This window comes from Miscanthus floridulus, chromosome 19 (genome assembly GCF_019320115.1).
Source record: "Miscanthus floridulus cultivar M001 chromosome 19, ASM1932011v1, whole genome shotgun sequence".
Lineage (NCBI taxonomy): Eukaryota > Viridiplantae > Streptophyta > Magnoliopsida > Poales > Poaceae > Miscanthus > Miscanthus floridulus.
The window spans coordinates 26,279,028-26,298,088 of record NC_089598.1 but is presented as its reverse complement, the minus strand read 5'-3'; the positions used below and the strand labels follow the sequence as shown (position 1 = coordinate 26,298,088).

Genomic DNA, 19,061 nt, shown 5'->3' with positions numbered 1-19,061 from the left:
CTGCTGGCCTATGCCCTTGGGGGTAGCCCTAGCTGCATCTCATGCTCTGGGCCTGCAGTCAGTTATACTGCTGCCCCCACATGACATCTCCCCCTCCCTTGACGAGCAGCTCGTCCTTGAGCTAGAAGGTTGGAGAGCGGTCAATGAAGCTGTCGATGTCCTCCCAGGTGGCCGATGCAGTTGGAGGGGTGCCGGCGAACTTCTTCAAGAGCCAGCAGACCGGATGGTCCTTGTGCCAAAAGGACATGGTGAAGGCCACAAAGTCCCATAGGATTGGGCCGAGTGTGGCCAACCATTGGGTACCCAGCACCACGTCGTACCCCAGCAAGGGGAGCACGAAGAAGTCGGCTGAGAATTGATCGCCGTTGATGGAGAACGGTGCCCACCTATACATGCCTATTGAAAGGTCCTAATATGGCTAGAGGGGGGGTGAATAGCCTATTTTAAAAATCTATAAATCAACTAGAGCAATTTGATTAGTATGACAAATAGCGAAATGCAAACTTGCTCTAGCTCTACAAGGGTTGCAAGCCACCTATCCAACAATTCTAGTTGCAATGATTACTAGGCACACAACTTGCAATATTACTACTCACTAAGAGCTCTCAATCTTGCTACTCTAAAGAGCTCCACTAGATGAACTTAAAATAACAAAGCAAGCTCTCAATTCTAATTACACTAAGGAGCTTGCCACAACTAGTTTGCAAGAATATAAATGAGTGAGTAGGGTGATTATACTGTCGTGTAGAGGAGTGAACCAATCACAAGATGAATACTAAATCAATCACCGGGAGAATACCAAATGGCAAGAGACAACCAATTTTTCTCTCGAGGTTCACGTGCTTGCCGTCACGCTAGTCCCCGTTGTGTCGACCAACACTTGGTGGTTCGGCGGCTAAGAGGTGTTGCATGAACCTCGTCCACACAATTAGACACCGCAAGAACCTACCCACAAGTGAGGTAACTCAATGACATGAGCAATCCACTAGAGTTATCTTTTGGCTCTCCACCGGGGAAGGCACAAGACCCCTCACAATCACCACGATCGGAGCCGGAGACAATCACCAACCTCCGCTCAACGATCCTTGCTGCTCTAAGCCATCTAGGTGGTGGCAACCACCAAGAGTAACAAGTGAATCCTGCAGCGAAACACGAATGCCAAGTGCCTCTAGATGCAATCACTCAAGCAATGCACTTGGATTCTCTCCCAATCTCACAATGATGGTGAAACAATGATGGAGATGAGTGAGAGGGCTTTGGCTAAGCTCACAAGGTTGCTATGTCAATGCAAATGGCCAAGAGAGTGAGCTTGAGCTAGCCATGGGGCTTAAATAGAAGTCCCCATGAAATAGAGCCGTTGTACCCCTTCACTGGGCACAATACGGGGGTGACCGGATGCTCCGGTCAGTTCGACCGGACGTAGGACCCCAGCGTCCAGTCGCCCGATGCTTGCCACGTGTCATCAGCTTCAAACGCCGATCGCCCAATCTCAACGGTCAAGTGATGACCGGACGTGTCAGTTAGAAAGTGACCGGACGTAGGACCCCAGTGTCCGGTCGTTTCCAGTAAGGTTCCAAACGCGAAATTTCACGACCGAACGTGTCTGATCATGCTCGACCAGACCCACCCGGCGTCCGAGCACTCAAAGTTTCCTCTGTGCGCCTCACGTCAGCGTACGTCAGCACTGACCTGACGTACCCTGCCAGCGTCCAGTCACTCTTCACGCCAGCATCCGGTCACAAGATCGAGATGCATACTCACTGCTGCTACTAACCAGACTCTGAATCCAGCGTCCGGTCACTGCACCACTAGCGTCCGGTCACTCTATGAACCCCTGTCTTTTCTGTATAGGGCGCCGGTGGCACCGTCGGACTATCCGCACTCTACGGGCGGACACTCCGCCGGTGAAGTTTCTAACCCTTGCTCACATGTGCCAACCACCAAGTGTATCACCTTGTGCACATGTGTTAGCATATTTTCACAAGCATTTTCAAGGGTGTTAGCACTCCACTAGATCCTAAATGCATATGCAATGAGTTAGAGCATCTAGTGGCACTTTGATAACCGCATTTCAATATGTGTTTCACCCCTCTTAATAGTACGGCTATCTAACCTAAATGTGATCACACTCGCTAAGTGTCTCGATCACCGAAACAAAATGGCTCCTACTATTTATACCTTTGCCTTGAGCCTTTTGTTTTTCTCTTTCTTCTTTTCAAGTTCAAGCATTTGATCATCACCACGCCATCACCATCGTCATGATCTTCACCATTGCTTCATCACTTGGAGTAGTGCTACCTATCTCATAATCATGTTGATAAACTAGGTTAGCACTTAGGGTTTCATCAATTAACCAAAATTAAACTAGAGCTTTCACCTATGCACGTGCACACGCTCGCCACTGGCCATCGTGACAGACGTAGAGCTGCCGCAGACCATAGGGAGTCCGGTGCAGCTGGCAACCTTCTCGGCGATGAGGTTGTGCGTTGAGCCTGAGTTGATGAGGGCGTGGACGTTGCCCAGCCGAAGGCGCACTTGCATGGTGTTGCTGGTGTGGACGCCGCTGATTGCGTGGAGCAACATTGGCGGTGTTGGATTGGTGGGGTCGTCGGAGGCGGTGTCATTTTCATCATCCGCCGCTGCCAGGTCCAACAAGAACAGGTGCTAGCACACTTTGTTGTGACCACGCACAAACTTTTCATTGCAATTGAAGCAAAGGCCATGCTGGCGGCGTTCTTCCATCTTGGTCATCGACAGGCGCCTGACGGGGCGGGCCTCCACCGCGACGATGGTGGTTGCAGCAATCGCGGCAGGTGGCGGAGTCGGTAGAGCGAGACGTGGTGGAGGCGCCGCGAGGAGGCCCTACTGCTGGTCGCGCAATGGTGCTGAAGGCAGCGAGACAACAACAGCACATTGTTCGCGCAACTCTAGTTTGCGGGTGAGACTCATAGCGACGATGAGAGACCGAGGGTTGTGAATCTCGACGTTGAGGCTGAGCGGTAGCTGTAGTCCAGCGGTGAATGCCTACACCCATTGTGCCTCCGTCAGCGTGCCCACGCGAGGCAGTAAGGCCTCAAACCGATCCTGATACTCGGTGACGAAGCCCATCCGCTTGCACGCCATGAGTTCACCCAGCGGATTAGAGCGGATCGGCGGCCCAAAACAGAGGTTCAGGAGCTCAGAGAAGCGGCACCAGGATGGAGTGTCCTCGTCTTGCTGCACTTGGAGGAACCACATCTGTGCGCCGGCCTCCAAGTTGTAGGATGCCATCCAAACTTGTTCTTCCACCGCGATGCGCTGCTGATGAAAGTATGACTCATAACGATTGATGAACGCGAGCGGGTCGAACTTGCTATCATACTTGGAGAAATCCAACTTCTAGAGCCGAGGTGGGCGATCGTTGTGGTTCTCGCCATGGCCTGAGCCCCTCGATCTAGAGAAAGAGCCTGCCGCTGGCCGCTCCTGCTGCAGCGCGGCGACCTGGCCCTGGAGGTTGCTGATGGAGGCGATCAGGGTGCAGATGAGCTTTGCCAAGTCTGCTGTGGTTGGCTCAGCCATGGGTGATGATATGGAGGCAATGGAAGATGAAGATGAGGCAGGAGCAGATGGCGTGGTGGTGGCTGGGTGTGATGGTGGTTGTGCAGCAGAGGAAGAAGAACGTCGGGAAGCCGATACCAGGTTGTCAAGGGCGTTGGTGCTCAAGGTAGCTGGCCCTCGAATACGAAGCTCGAGCTTGGGTTGATAATGGCGTGGTTTATCCCATAGACGCCCTATGTTGAAGGGGATGAGATTAAGATGAAGGGGATGAGATTAAGAGAGAACATGGAGATTAGGAATAGGTTTGATCATTGCTTACTTCATTCAACTAAGGCCCTGTTTGATTCCAAGCTCCTAAAATTTGTAGAAGCTAAAAGTTTTAGGAGCTTTTTATGAGGCTGCTAAAACTTCTTAAAAGAGTGTTTGGTTCCATCTTCTAAAACTGACTAAAAGCAATAAATGCACTAGCAAATAGACTATGCAGCCCTCCTCTAGGAGAGAGAGAGGGGGCAGGACAATAAAGGAGGGGTAGTGGGGGTCCAGGATGGACTTTAGGAGCTTTTAGGAGAGGGTGGAGCTCCTAAAGTTTTTGATCCCTCCTAAAGTTTTTAGAAACTTTTAGAGTAGGTGTTTGGTTCTTTAGGCAAATTCTATTTAGATTTAAGCTCCTAAAACTTTTAAGAGGAGTAACTAAATAGAGCCTAAGTCCTAGATACATATAGGAGTCGGTTGACTCGTGGGTTCTAATTCCTGTATTAATTCTATCCTCTCAACTACTTCTTAATTGCTGAGACAACCAGCCACCTAAACCACCCCGGGCTCCTGCTGGCCTGTGCCCTCGGGGGCAGCCGTGGCTGCATCTCGTGCTCTGGGCTGCAGTTATACTGCTGCCCCCACATGACAGACAACAAGGATCAGAACCTAGCATTAACATCAACTGATTTGCTCAAGCCTGGTAAGAGATCATTGCTTGCCTCTGCTCTGCATTCTGCAGTTCCAATCAAACAAATGGATTGGCACACAGACACACTGGTGAAGCTTTACGTTGTGGAAAACCTTAGTCAGCCTGCTGCCTGAAAGACGCCAAAAGTCTATCGTCTATCCAGTTCAATGGTTGATGGTCAAGGGCACGATGCATGTTTAGTGTCAAATAATGGCAGCCGTTGCAGGTAGGACATGGAAAACAAACACATGAAGCGTCATCAACTCCAAGAACAACAGACGAGCGGAAAGAAAAATAATTCCTGGACTGTTGGCTGTCATCTAGCTAGAGGTGCACGAGATCCAAATCTACCTACTAGAAAACGAAGCGACTGAACATATACTCCTATGATGTTAGGTACTCCCGCTGTACTAAAAAAATAAAGTCATTTTAGACAGCGACATGATCTTCAAAGTATTACTTTGACTCCTTATTTTTATAAAAATATTTATAAAAAAAGTGATATATGTATATTTTTGTAAAAGTATTTTTAAGATAAATATATTTATAAAGCTTTCATATTTTTAAACTCAACAACTTAAAAGTTATTCATGATTTATATTTTCAATGTTTGATCAAGCCCTATTAAAACAACTTTATTTTTTTAAAGTACGGAGGAAGCGTAATACTAGTAGGTGTCAGTACTCGTTACACTGACAATCGAGCTTTGCTCGTCAGACCTCTCGCGGGTTGCTCGTTGAGATTGAGGCCGATCTTATCCAAAAACTGGCGGTTCTAATTTACTCCCCCGGTTTTAAAAGAAATATAACTATAGATTTGTATGTCAAACTAACTTAAGTTTAGCCAAATTTACAGTACCCCCTTCCATTTTTTTTAAAAAAAAATGAAACTCTCCTCTTCTTAAAAAATCAAATAGTTTTAAGTTGAACTAAATCTATATAAAAAAAAGTTACTAACATTTATCATATCAAATGAATATTATTAGATTAATTATGAAATATAATTTTGTAGTAGACCTGCTCGAAGGCATATGTATTGAAACTATTTTTTAAAAAAATTGAGCAAATCTAAAATTGTTTGATTCATACTAGATGTAGAATCGTTTTTTTAACGGAGGGAGTAGTACGTGAGACCTTGGCGTGCAGTACATGCACGTACTTGCACAATTGCAGATTACTGCAATATAATGCTCGCAAAAAAAAAAAAAAAGATTACTGCAAGATAGAACGCTGATAAGGCATACAGGCAGAAGAAGCGCGTACATTTGAAAGAAGCAATGCAAGCGGCTAGATATCACAAGCGAAGCGAAGGAAATATATACGGATTACTCCCTCTACTCAAAAATGAAATCATTTTGAAGAGCGACACGGTCTCTAAAACATAACTTTAACTACTTATTTTTATAAAGATATTTATCAAAAAATGATATATGTAAATTTTAAACTTTTTTACTATGGTTGCGGAGACGTCAAGAAGCGTTAACTGTGTCAATGATTGGTGGGCCCATACGAGGGAAGACGTTGAGAGGCGTCAACGAGGGAAGCGTCGGGAGACGTTGGATGTGTCTATGATTGGTAGGCCCATATGCGCGGTAACACCTCCAAAGTTGAGAGGATTAGGACTTCAAATAAAAGAGTGCCAATTCATTTTTCGTAGTTCTTTTTTTAATCAAGGGTAAAACGGTAAATCCACAATTATAACAATAATGTTTTGAGTAGTATAGTTGGGATGTATGATTTAAGTACTATAGTTAGATAAGTAATATAGTTAGGATGAATAAAAGTAGTATAGTTAGATAAACATAACATTTTATTTTTAGGGTTTATCCACGCCACCGCCTCCGTCGGCGCTTCCGACCTCGCGCTAGGACATCTAGGCCGCCGAGCTGCATGGCCTGCTCGGACGGCCTCCTCCGGGCGGCTGCCATATCAGGTAGGCGCGGCACGGTTTGCTCGGTCACGTGCGGGGCGCGCGGACGCGGGCTAAGTTGAGCGGTGGGGAGCGCGGTCACCCGGCCGGCTTGGAAGCCTGGCCAGAGCGGAGGGGAGGGACGGAGGAGAGGGATGGAGCTGACGGGTGGGGCCACTGCGATAGTGAGGTCCAATCGACGACCCGCGGATCCTACCAGAGCAGAGGGAGAGACGGCGGGGAGCGCTACTCCAGCACTCCGCCCCCATGCGGCTCGTTGGCGCTACTCCAGCACCCGGCGCTGGAGTCGAGCCAGCCATGCCCGACGGTTCTCGTCCGGCCGCGCGGCACGGATAAGCATGAGCCTCCGCGCGGGCATCGTCGGGCTAACCAACGTTGGCAAGTCCACCCTCTTCAATGCTATTGTGAGTAATTAAGCTTGCTTGTTTCGTTGCTTCTTGTTCTTGGGTGGATGTCGGTGGACCCCAGTTGTTCGACGTTTTGCCACAGACATTCTTGTGGAACGGCTGACACTGTAGGTCTGTATAATTTGTAAGAGTCAATAAAGTTCACAAATATCCTTATCTTTTCTGTTGTTCTGCTGCTGCACAAGTTTCCCTCTAGACTTGTTGCCGTAAAATGTTTCAAATGGAGAAATGTATGTGATATACATAGGACATGTTCTTCCCATGAATATAATCTGTTCTCAGTTTTGTTGTATGCATCTAAACTACAAGAAGCTTTTGAAGAAATTTCTGTGACATGTTGAATTAAACAATTGTAACAAAAATGTTGAACTCTTTCTACTCTAAAAATTCAATGAATCAACATACTTTGAATTATGGGAAATTGACTACAGGACAATGAAAGTGGCCTCTCTTTGTGTATCCACCTGCTATACAATTATTCCCTCCAAGGGCTACCATTGAATCGCCCTGCGCGTCGCACTTGTTTATTCAAAGATTCGGTGCTCTCCAAAATGAAACAGGAGTTTGGACATTCGTTCGCGGTCGTCCTCTTTTCTTACTTTCAACTCCCGATGCTGTATTTTCTTCCTAATAAGCACGAAAAATACCAATAGAGATCTTATATATTCTTCCTAATATTTCACTCAAGTAAGGTATATTTCAGAATGATGCTCATCATTTGATTTCGGATGGTAGAGCAGTTGATTCAATATTTATAATGGCTCTAATTCAGAATTTTGTTACAGATGGTGCTTCTAGAAAACACCTTCGAGTATGTTTACAAAAAAACTGAGAAGCCGATATATGTATAGTTGATGGAATCAGTGGCCATCCTGCTTTCATCCTTCACATAGTACCCACTACTCAGGTTTCTTCTTGGCACTAAAAAACCATTGTTTTACGCTGACCACTTCCTGGTAGAACAAACTGTTAATTTGAATTGTTGGAATGCGTTTGTTCATTCATAATTGTAGGTTGTTTTGTGCCAAACTACTGATGACGTGCAGAGGTTCGTGAGGCAGATTGTGCCGCAGCACTTCTCTGGAAAATCCCATGGGCAAACACCAGAGTACATGATGTTTGGAGCGACCTGGGAAAAGACTTAGTATTTGGTGAGGGCCACGGGCTTGTCCCAAGAACACGTGAATGTTCAGCATATATAGGCCATAGGTGTTTTCTGTGAAGGTCTTCTAAAAAAATTCAGGTAACAGTTGGATCTCTTGTCATCTCTGGTTTCTGCTCTCTTTTTTATTGCTTGTCTAGTTAATGCATGACCATAAAGTTGTGCTATCTGTTTCTGGAGTTATCAATCAGTTGAGGTCCTAATATGGCTAGAGGGGGGTGAATAGCCTATTTAAAATCTACAAATCAACTAGAGCATTTTGATTAGTATAACAATTAGCGAAATGCAAACTTGCTCTAGCTCTACAAGGGTTGCAAGCCACCTATCCAATAATTCTAATTGTTATGATCACTAGACACACAATCCACTAGGTCACTACTCACTAAGAGCTCTCACAATTGCTACACTAAAGAGCTCCATTAGATGAACTTAATACATAAAGCAAGCTCTCAATTCTAGCTACACTAAAGAGCTTGCTATAGCTAGTTTGCAGGAATATAAATGAATAAGTGAGGTGATTATACCACCGCGTAGAGGAGTGAACCAATCACAAGATGAATACTTTATCAATCATCGGGAGAATACCAAAGGGCAAGAGACAACCAATTTTCTCCCGAGGTTCACGTGCTTGCCAACACGCTACGTCCCCGTTGTGTTGACCAACACTTGGTGGTTCGGTGGCTAAGAGGTGTTGCACGAACCTCGTCCACATAATTGGACACCGCAAGAACCTACCCACAAGTGAGGTAACTTAATGACATGAGCAATCCACTAGAGTTACCTTTTGGCGCTCTGCTGGGAAAGGTACAAATGCCCTCACAATCACCGAAGATGGCCACGAACAAGCACCAACTAGTGCCAATCCTCCTCCGCTGCTCTAAGCCGTCTAGGTGGTGGCAACCACCAAGAGCAACAAGCGAATCCCACAGCAAAAACGCGAACACCAAGTGCCTCTAGATGCAATCACTCAAGCAATGCACTTGGATTCTCTCTCAATTTCACAAAGATGATGAATCAATGATGGAGATGAGTGGGAAGGCTTTGGCTAAGCTCATAAGGTTGCTATGTCAATGCAAATGGCCAAGAGAGTGACCTTGAGCCGGCCATGGAGCTTAAATAGAAGCCCCCATGAAATAGAGTCGTTGGCTCCTCAGTCCACTGAAAAACGGGATGACCGGACGCGCAAGTCATATCGACCAGACGCTGGACCCTAGCATCCGATCGCGCAATGTGTGCCACATGTCCCTTGCTTCAAACACTGATTGCTCGATCTCAACGGTCATCAGTACATTTAAGTCATGACCGAACACGCTGCTTCGAAGTGACCGGACGCAGGACCCCCAGCATTTGGTCGTTTCCAGTAAGGTACTAGTCATGACTGGACGTGTCCGATCACCACCGACCAGACACACCCAGTGTCCGATCACTCACTGTCCCCACTGTGCGCCGCCACATCAGCATACGTCAGCATTAATCGGACGCGAACCCTGAGCATCCGGTCACAAGACCGAGATGCTCGCTTTATTCTTCTACTGACCGGACGTAGGACCCCAGCGTCCGATCACTACGTGACCAGCGTCCGGTCACTCTATGAAAACCCTATCTTTTCTGTACAGGGCGCCGGTGGAGTTTCGAACTCTTGCTCAAATGTGCCAACCACCAAGTGTATCACCTTGTGCACATGTGTGTTAGCATATTTTCACAAATATTTTTAAGAGTGTTAGCACTCCACTAGATCCTAAATGCATATGCAATGAGTTAGAGCATCTAGTGGCACTTTGATAACCGCATTTCACTATGAGTTTCACCCCTCTTAATAGTACGGCTATCAAACCTAAATGTGATCACACTCGCTAAGTGTCTTGATCACCAAAACAAAATAACTCCTATCACTTATATCTTTGCCTTGAGCCTTTTGTTTTTCTCTTTCTTCTTTTCAAGTCCAAGCACTTGATCATCACCATGGCATCGCCATCACCATGTCATGATCTTCATTTGCTTCACCACTTGGAATGCGCTACCTATCTCATGATCACTTTGATAAACTAGGTTAGCACTAAGGGTTTCATCAATTCACTAAAACCAAACTAGAGCTTTCAAACACCTATGCTACTTTCAAGCAGGTGGTAAGCAATTAGAACCATTTTACCATCATTCATATTCTAGTTCTTACTACGGTGCTAGACCATAGCTAAGTCGTACCGTCTCATAGAAACGCGATTCATGAATCAATGTATCCTAGCTGGGTACCTCAAAACACATGCCCTGTTTGTACCCCAAGCACAAACGAGATCAACCCATTTCACTCTTGTCGAGGGGTCCAGGTCCCTATCCAAACTTGGACTCCAAGCCCCCACACTTGAAACCCGGTCTTAGTGTGGTGCTTAGACCTCCACCTTTCCTCGCCTCCAATCAGTTGGTCCAGAAAGAGCCGGAGCCCATGACAAGAGCGCAATGAGCCTTCCCGCTCCCATAAGCAAGTATGTGCTCAGGATAATAAGTCTATGACCTGACTACCATCCATAACAAGTCCTCAATCGACACAGGCAGAACAAGTGCAATCCAATCCTCGCTCGAATGCCTAACCAAGTCCAGATCCAAAGTGCCATTCCGCTCGATCTCCAATTATCCTCCATATATATTTCATGTGATAGTAATATAATAACAATAATAATATCTTTCTTATTTCTTGCGAGTGACGGGTAATCACTTGACTTCTACCGAATCCTATAGCATAGCAATCTACATGATCCTGACATATTAGTAGGACTCATAGGGTAGGGATATATGCAAGTGGTTTTCGTTTAACTCCTTAAAACTTAATGCACAAGCATAAGATAAAGTGCAGAATAATAAGGGTTATGCACCGGGGCTTGTCTGGGTAAGATATAACCAAAGGTTAGCTCTCCATTATGGTGACACGATCACCGAGACACCATCTTTTCTGTTTCCCTGGTCGACTCCATGATCCATCGTTGTTCCTATTATGATATATGTGGATGCAACGCAGAAAACATAATTAACCAACGGTAACTGCAACACTAAAATACGATTACGCTCCACAAGCTAACGAGCTAGCTTTAATGACTAATATACTAGTCTACGTATTCACGTCGTCAAGTAAGGCTTTGTCTCTAAAAAAATATTTTAGTTCTAAAATCCCAAAGTGTTTTGGCATTTTATTGATTAAATGCATATTTTCGAACTAGGGCTCCTTTAGCTACCCTAGCAAACTAATTATTATGGAGCTACAAAATTATAGTTAGCATCTAATAATGTTAGGAATTTACTATGAAAGTTTCAGAGCCAACATTATCACCCATTTATCATAATAATTCCTAGAAGTTTATATCTTACAATATTAAGTATCTCAATTTAATTAGATAACTCCTGAAAATATTATAAAACTATGTGAACAAAATATACTAGCAGATAGATCATGATTTTAGGAACCTAACAAAATTAGTTTCATAATTTTTGGCCAACTATACAAATTTATATTGCATTTACAAGTTTGCCTTAGAAACTAAATTAGAAAATGCTTAGAAAAAGAAAAAAAGGGCCGGCAGCAACCCATTCTGTCCCGGCAACCCAGCGCGGGCGCGGCCTCGCGTGGGTCACGATGGCCCAACATGGCCCAAGGCCAGGATGCCCGCGCGCGGTAGCGGCTTTGTAGAAAAGCCCCCGAGCTTTTAGAGATTAATACGACTACTATGCACACTATTCCTACCGTCAGCAACCTTGCAACCAAACCTTCGAATGTTTTCACCTTTACCACGAAGAGATCCCTAGGATCCCCACGTGCGCCGGTGCGGCGGCCGATGGCCTAAGGCGGTTATGCCGGGCAAACCAGACTCGCTACGACAAAAGTAAGAGGCCAACTACCATCTATGGCTAAACACGCGAGGATGGGTGGCGATTAGGGGCTCAGAGACGCACTGGCGCGAGCTGTAGTGGCGAGCGTATATCCGCCGCAGCGGCATGCCAGTTCCGATGAGCTTGAGCCGCTAGAGGACTAATGCGTGAGCGAGTGAGCATGAGGAGCTTACAGCGAGCTTACTCGTGGTGACGGTTCGTTCAGAGGCGGTCCGAACGGGGCTGGCCACATGCGACCAAGCGGGGCGGCGGCGCTTTGCGATGGACACCGGCGCGTCACCCCACCAACGACGAGCACCCTAGGCAAAATAGCGCGAGCACTGGATGGAGGAAGTCAAGGCAAACTCAGGGTTATGAGCAATTGAATTGTTACCACTCCAACATGCCTTACCCCCAAATCCACATACTGCGGCGGCGCCCATGGCCGACAGCGAGCAAAACCTAAAATTAGCCATGGCCAGACCACCGCTGGACCCGACGAGAGTGGGGCATCTAGGTAACTCTCCATATTACTCACTAGTACAAGGAATTGGGCTGGGAGGGCTTGAGTTGGTGATTATGAAGGGGAAAGGGCAGCCCATCACCACTGCTACATCACGCGACGCGGCCTCAGCAGAGGTGACCTAGCCATGACCCGATAGGGTACGACAATGCAGGGACATGGACACACGAGCGAGGGTAGGAGGCGTGTTGGTTAGTGCGTAGACTGTGCCAAGAGGGGTGCCAGTGCGCGGAGCACTTGAATGCGGTAGCTAGGCCTGAGCGACTCACCAGCGTCGGCTAGCGGGACAAGGCGAAGCAGGGAGGTGTCACCGTCACCCTATAGCTAGGGTCGGTTGACCCAGATGCGGCGAGCAACAACATGGAGTCATGGGAGGTGAATCATAGGGTAGGGCGGCCGCCACGTGAGCATGGCAACGGTGGCCACAGCCTTGGCTCGACCCCGTGCGCGGCTCCATGTACAAGGTGGCGCGCACACGCGGCGGCAGCGGGGAACAAGCGACAACGGCATCACGACAACGCCTCGTAGCATGGTCACACAGCAGCGTGACCGGAGCAGCGTGGTGGCACGATGCTCGTGCGCACGCGAGGCCTAGGCACAGCTCGGTCGGCTCGATAACGGTGGTCGTGGCTGGATCAGCCCGACGCATAGCACGGAGAGGCGATCAGACAACCACCGGCAAGGCCACGCGCGATGTGGTGCGCGCGTGCGGTGGTGGGTGCACCAATGCGCGACGTTGCACCCCAGTGTGGTGACCACGCACACCCGGCCAGCCTGCCCGAGGCGATGTTGTGCACAGATCTTAAAGCGTGAAAATCAACCGATTAGAGCTCAGTTGAGATAATAGAAAAGCTTAAGACTCTAGTAGACCCTAAGGGCTTCGTATCCAAGCAACAAGCATGGCATGAGGGTGACTAGCGAGGGAGATAGAGAGGTGCCAACGTGGGTTCGTCACGCTGAGCGCTGGCCCATGAACGGAGCGCCAACACCGTGCCCACAACGCGTTCTAAGAAAGTTTGGGAAAATTTTAAGAGAACAACGTGCCGCCCAACACCACTACAATCTATACCATGCCCAAGTACTCGCTTAGAGGCAACCAACGGTACCAAAACATGAAACTAGTGTTTAAGAAATTCTGTTAGAATTCAAATGCCAAAATAGCATTGTCCAACACTCTTTTCCGACTCTTTTCCGACTTAGAAAAGACAAGGGTTCAATTTGGACTTAATATCCATGAACACTTGTTGCCACAATTTTAAGAGGTCTATACCTTATAAACTTCAACCAAGAGATACTACATGCGATAGCCCATACTTTATACTAAACCATAGGAATAAAACATTTAAGTACTATTTAACTATTTTGCTCAATATAATTTGTCAAAAATGACATTTTTAAACATAACTTCATTTTTTTGTCGATTCAACGAAAAGGCTGATTTTTAGTTTCCGATTCGATTTTTGAGCTCCCAAGAACACTAGTTAACAACATTTATTTTCAAAAGTTGTATTTTCAACTACACCACTTGCTCATCATCTTTACTTAAGTACTACACACAAGTTATATTTTATTTTTATTTATAGAAATTGTTTTTCGTACCAAACAATTAAAACTACTTATTTTATTCTTCTTGTTAAGATTTTCTTTAGCACATTTACGCACTGAGTAAATTAACTTAGATATTTATTTGATTTCTCTCAACCATAAAAGTGAGTCGCACAGGGTTTGTTTATCATTTCATGTGTGTTTTATTTTTTTAACTCGAGAATTATTTTGCTAATTTCTCTCGGGCCTTAATCTCAGTGCTAAATAAGCTCGTAACACCCGGATGTTACAAGTAAGATGGAAGAGCCACGCTGGTTCTAGGCTCAGTATGAAAAATTTGTTGGGTTTAGTCCCACATCGTGTAGCGATGGTGGGAGAGTACAACATATAAGGTAGGAGGACCCTCACCTATCAGATTAGTCTTTTGGGTTGAGTAAGGCCCAAAGACCTTATATGTTGTAGCTCCGGTGGACCTGGGACCTGTGGGAGCGCAGGCTCGTGGTAATAAGCCGGGCCGGCTGCAAGCTAACTCCAAGACCGTGAATTCGGTGGTCACCGCCGGTTCCGACAACAGTCGGCACAGAGATGAAACAGGAAGAAGCATTTGTTCCGCTATGAGAATATGTGGAGGCGGGACTCCTCATATGTGCAAATGGTGGAAACAGCATGGATTTCTTAGGACAACCCGACATGCCTGAGCCAGCTTGTTGCGAATATCGGCCATGTGTCTACGGTGATGCAGGAATGGGAGAGATCCTCTTTTGGATCGGTTCGGCAGGAGCTAGCAAGAATGCGTAGCGAGTTGGAGAACGTGCGAAGACAGTCGTTGCATTCTGGACCATCGAGGCAGGAAAGGCAACTGATGGCGAAAATGTTTGAGCTTTTGTCAAGAGAAGAATGCATGGAGAAATCATGGCTCTGAGAAGAGAGGATGGCTCGGTGGTGTTACCCAGGAGGAATTGGAGGTGACGGCCATGGAATTTTATACATAGCTCTTTACCACGCAAGAGGTATTTGATCCGGGCCCGATCCTTAGTTGTGTACCTACAAAAGTTATGACAGATATGAATGACCTTCTGTTGAGACTGTTCACTGCAGAAGAGGTTCAGGAAGCGTTGTTCATGATGGGTGCAAATAAGGCTCCCAGACCTGATGGTCTAACGGTGGGTTTCTATCAGTTTCACTAAGCAACATTGGGGTCAAGTGTCACAGAAGCGATGCTGGATTTCTTGCATGGAGGTCTTATGCCGGAGTCTATTAATAGGACTACCATAGTGCTAATTCCGAAGATCAGAAATCCACAAGAGATGAAACAGTTTAGGCCAATTTCTCTCTACAATGTGATCTACAAAATCTGCTCTAAAGTTTTGGCCAATAGATTGAGATGTTGTCTGGATGATATAATCTCTGAAGAACAAAGCGCTTTTGTCCCTGGGCATCTAATTACAGACGTGTTAGTTGCTTATGAGTGCACCCATTACCTAAAGCGGAAAAAGAGGAAAGGTGGCGCATGTGCAGTAAAGCTTGATATGGCCAAGGCATATGACCGCGTGGAATGGGAGCATCTCAGCGGAATCATGTTGAAGCTGGGCTTTCATGAAACGTTGGTCGCATTAGTCATGAGGTGTGTGACGTCAGTTTCTTTTCCAGTTAAAGTTAATGGGCACTGTCATTGTCTTCAGGCCTTCAAGGGGGATAGGCAGGGGGACCCAATATCCCCGTATTTGTTTCTCCTTTGTGCTCAAGGACTTTCATGTTTACTGAAATCGGTCAGCCCAATGCATCTCTCCAGGGGTGTTCGTGTGGGAATCCATGCTCCCTGGGTTTCACATCTTCTCTTTGCGGATGATTGTATCGTATTTTCAGAAGCGTCGCAGAGGGGGGCAGTTCGATTATAGGAAATTTTGGAGACCTATAGTCAGGGGTCTGAACAGATGGTGAACAAGGATAAATCGACAGTCTTTTTCAGCTCGAATTGTGATGAGGAAGTCAAGCAAGAGTTTAGGCATGAGCTACACATCGAAACTGAAGCTTTGTCTGACAAATATTTAGGGTTGTCAACTGCGGTTGGGAGGTCGTCTTCTGAGGCCTTTGATTTCATGGCCACAAGAATCAAAAATCTGGTTGGAACTTGGAGTGGTAGGGAAGCAAGCTGTGCCGGCCGCGAAGTGCTTCTTAAATAGGTGGCTCAGGCAATCCCTACGTATTCTATGAGCTGCCCAGTCTCCATCCGATATCATGGGCAAGCGACCTGCTGATGGACGGCTTGTGCAACGACAGGGAGCGTGGCATTTTCATTATTGGCATGTATATGCACTCTGGATGCAACGGAATCAGCGACGACATGGTGACACTCACAAACCAGTCAGTGCTGCGGTCCGCTGGTCACTTGACACAGCCATCAACTTATGGAACTTGAACAAGCCGATGAATTCGGTGAAGGGGAGGAACAGTGTGCAGCAATGGTGTGCGCCGCCGCCCGGTTGGTTCAAATGTAATACTAATGGTGCTTTTTATCCGGACCAAGGGCAAGGTGGACGGGCAAGGTGGTACCTCATGGCCTTGATGCATTGACCCTGGAAGCTTTGGCTTGCCGGGATGGTACTATTCTAGCTCGGGATAAGGGGGTGCGTCGACTTATTGTGGAGACTGACAGCCAAGAATTTGTGAAGCTATGGAAGGAGGGCGCCAATCAACGTTCACGGATTGCGTCAATCATCAGAGAAACTCGGGAAATTAGCCCTTCCTTTGTTGATTTTTCTGTAATGTTTACAAGTCGATCTTGTAACCGAGTAGCTCATGTACTAGCTAAGCAAGTTTCAGGTGATAATAGGCTGGATGAGTGGCAGTTAGCCCCAACCTGTGTAGATCACCTCGTAACTTCAGATTGTAACCCTGATTGATCTATGAATGAAATCACCAAGTCGCAAAAAAAAACACAATTTCTTTTTTCGTGCTTGTTATTTTCTCTACTGTTATTGTTGGTTTTAATAATTTTGGTGCATTCTAATGTAATTTTCTTTTTTTTAATCACAGCAATTATATTATTATGCAGACAAGAACAAATAATATTTTTTGTGACTTAACAAATAATATTTGTGAAATAATTTTTGTTTACGAAAATATGTGCTTGTGTCAGTAATGTAGTGCTGAGGTCAGCAGAGCCTCGCCGATCTGACTCGAGCAGTTACGCAAAATTTTCGCGCGCCCGCGAAAACGCGAGGCCTTATCCTACTCGAACCAAAAATTGAATTCGAGTCGGAGTCCTAACTCGTAAGCGTTAGAGCGACGCCACCGGCCACCACCATCGCAGCTGTCGGATCCCCTTCCCTGCCCTTCTGCCAATCGCTTCTTCCCATCTCGATTCGCAATTCCCTCTCTCTACTCTCGACTCGTCTTTCGATCCCAGATTCCCACTGCCTCCGCTCCCAATCTCGAGTTGAGATCATGTCTGGGGCGGTGGCGGTGGCGCCGACGGCTCGCAAGCGTCCGGCACCGGACCAAGAAGCACGCGCTGCTGCTGACGCGAACAAGCGACTGCGGCACAGCGGTCCCCGAAGCATCGACGAGTTCGAGCTGTTAGAGGTGCTCGGCGAGGGTGCCGAAGGCGTCGTGCGCAGGGGGCGCGACCGCCGCACCGGCAAGATGGTGGCGCTCAAGTGGATCGGCGGCGATGGGCCCGACGGCCACGGGCCTCCTGACCGCCGCGCGCTCGCCATGGAGGCCGGCTGCCTCCACGCGTGCCGCGGCCACCCCTCGATCATCGGGATCCAGGATGTCGCCGCCGACCCCAGGACCGGGGACGTCCACCTTGTGTTGGAGCTGGTCCACGGCGGGTCAAGCCTCCGCGACTCCATGTGGAGGCCCTTGTCCGAGGACGTGGTCCGCGAGATGATGCGGCAGCTCGTCAGCGCTGCCAAGAAGATTCATGGTGTCGGGTTCATCCATCGGGACATGAAGCCAGAGAATATCCTCGTCTGCCCTTTCGGCGAGCTCAAAGTCTGCGATTTTGGATCGGCGACGCGACAGAAGCCTGCCGGGAAGGAGCATGAGGCGTACCCCATCGGGACGCTGCAGTATATCTCGCCGGAGCTGCTCAACGGCAATTGGTACTACGGCCCAGCTATCGACATGTGGGGGCTCGGGTGCATTATGGCGGAGCTTCTAAGCGGTGAGACTCTGTTCCACGCAGAGACACATGAGGAGATGCTTGACGAGATGTCCGAGCTTCGAGATCGGATGGCCTCTGCTGCGGAGAAGCTTGATCCGGAGTGCGTGGCAGATCTGTCGGAGGATGGGCGTGATGTGCTGGCGGGCCTGCTGGCCTTCTGCCCTGAGAAGAGGCTCACCGCGGCGGAAGCGCTTGAGCACCCGTGGTTCAAGAACTTCAAGTCACCCTGGATGCATGACATTGTTTAGTTATTAGATCGCCAGCAGCTGTTTCTTGATGTAGGATTGTAGTAGTAGTACCACAGGGACTATTTCATTGCATTGTAGCGGCCTAGCTGATTCATGTAATGTTATGAAGCAACCTGATTCATTGTTGCTTCCTTGCCATTTATTTGTTGTTTGACCAATCTTTGTAGCAGGAACTGATCAGTGTAATATTTGTTCAATGCAATAGAATGTTGACTTTGTTTTATAAAATGTCTCTTGTTATCTATTCCCAGTACGGGATCTACAAATGGCAGTGGCTCAGGAAGTTGCAGCTCTTGTCAGGAAGTTGTAGATTCAGCCTTGAGGAAATGCTCTGACACAGCTTCACCTCAATTGCCAACGGTAAAACTAAAGGTATGAAAACTGTGAGTTACTATTCCTTATCTTTTGTGGCCTTTAAGTGCATCAGCAGTTTGAGTTACATTACAGGTCTGAATCATCTGAATGGTGTTTTGCTGCCTCCATTGATCCTCAGGGATGGCGAGTATGATTTTCGATTGGAATGTGTCACGGAGAAGCAGATGCCATGCGATAGATCCTTGTCCTGGTTACTACTACTCCGTAGTTACTACAGAACTGGAGCTAATGTCCTAGTGTTCTTTCACAGAGGATACTTGTGTTAATTTCTGTGGACCGACTAGGGTAGATCTAGGTAGATGTGCTGTTGAACATGATGAACTAGAACAAGCAGAGAGTGGGAGAAAGGAGACGGGTGCTGGTGTT

The 19,061-nt window shown here is 47.2% G+C and overlaps 2 protein-coding genes across 2 annotated transcripts; one reads left to right on the top strand and one right to left on the bottom strand.

The window, feature by feature from the left end:
* Nucleotides 1-3,024: 3,024 nt before the first annotated feature.
* Nucleotides 3,025-3,558, bottom strand: LOC136525760 (uncharacterized). The gene is made up of 2 exons (XM_066518635.1): nucleotides 3,458-3,558; nucleotides 3,025-3,352 (listed from the first exon to the last, which is right to left on the bottom strand). The coding sequence occupies exons 1-2, from the start codon at nucleotides 3,556-3,558 to the stop codon at nucleotides 3,025-3,027; spliced, it is 429 nt and encodes a 142-aa protein (XP_066374732.1).
* A 13,677-nt stretch (nucleotides 3,559-17,235) lies between these two features.
* On the top strand, nucleotides 17,236-18,373 carry LOC136525211 (putative cyclin-dependent kinase F-2). The gene has a single exon (XM_066518202.1). It carries the CDS (start codon nucleotides 17,349-17,351, stop codon nucleotides 18,318-18,320), a length of 972 nt encoding a protein of 323 aa, XP_066374299.1. The 5' UTR covers nucleotides 17,236-17,348; the 3' UTR covers nucleotides 18,321-18,373.
* The last annotated feature ends 688 nt before the right edge of the window (nucleotides 18,374-19,061 follow it).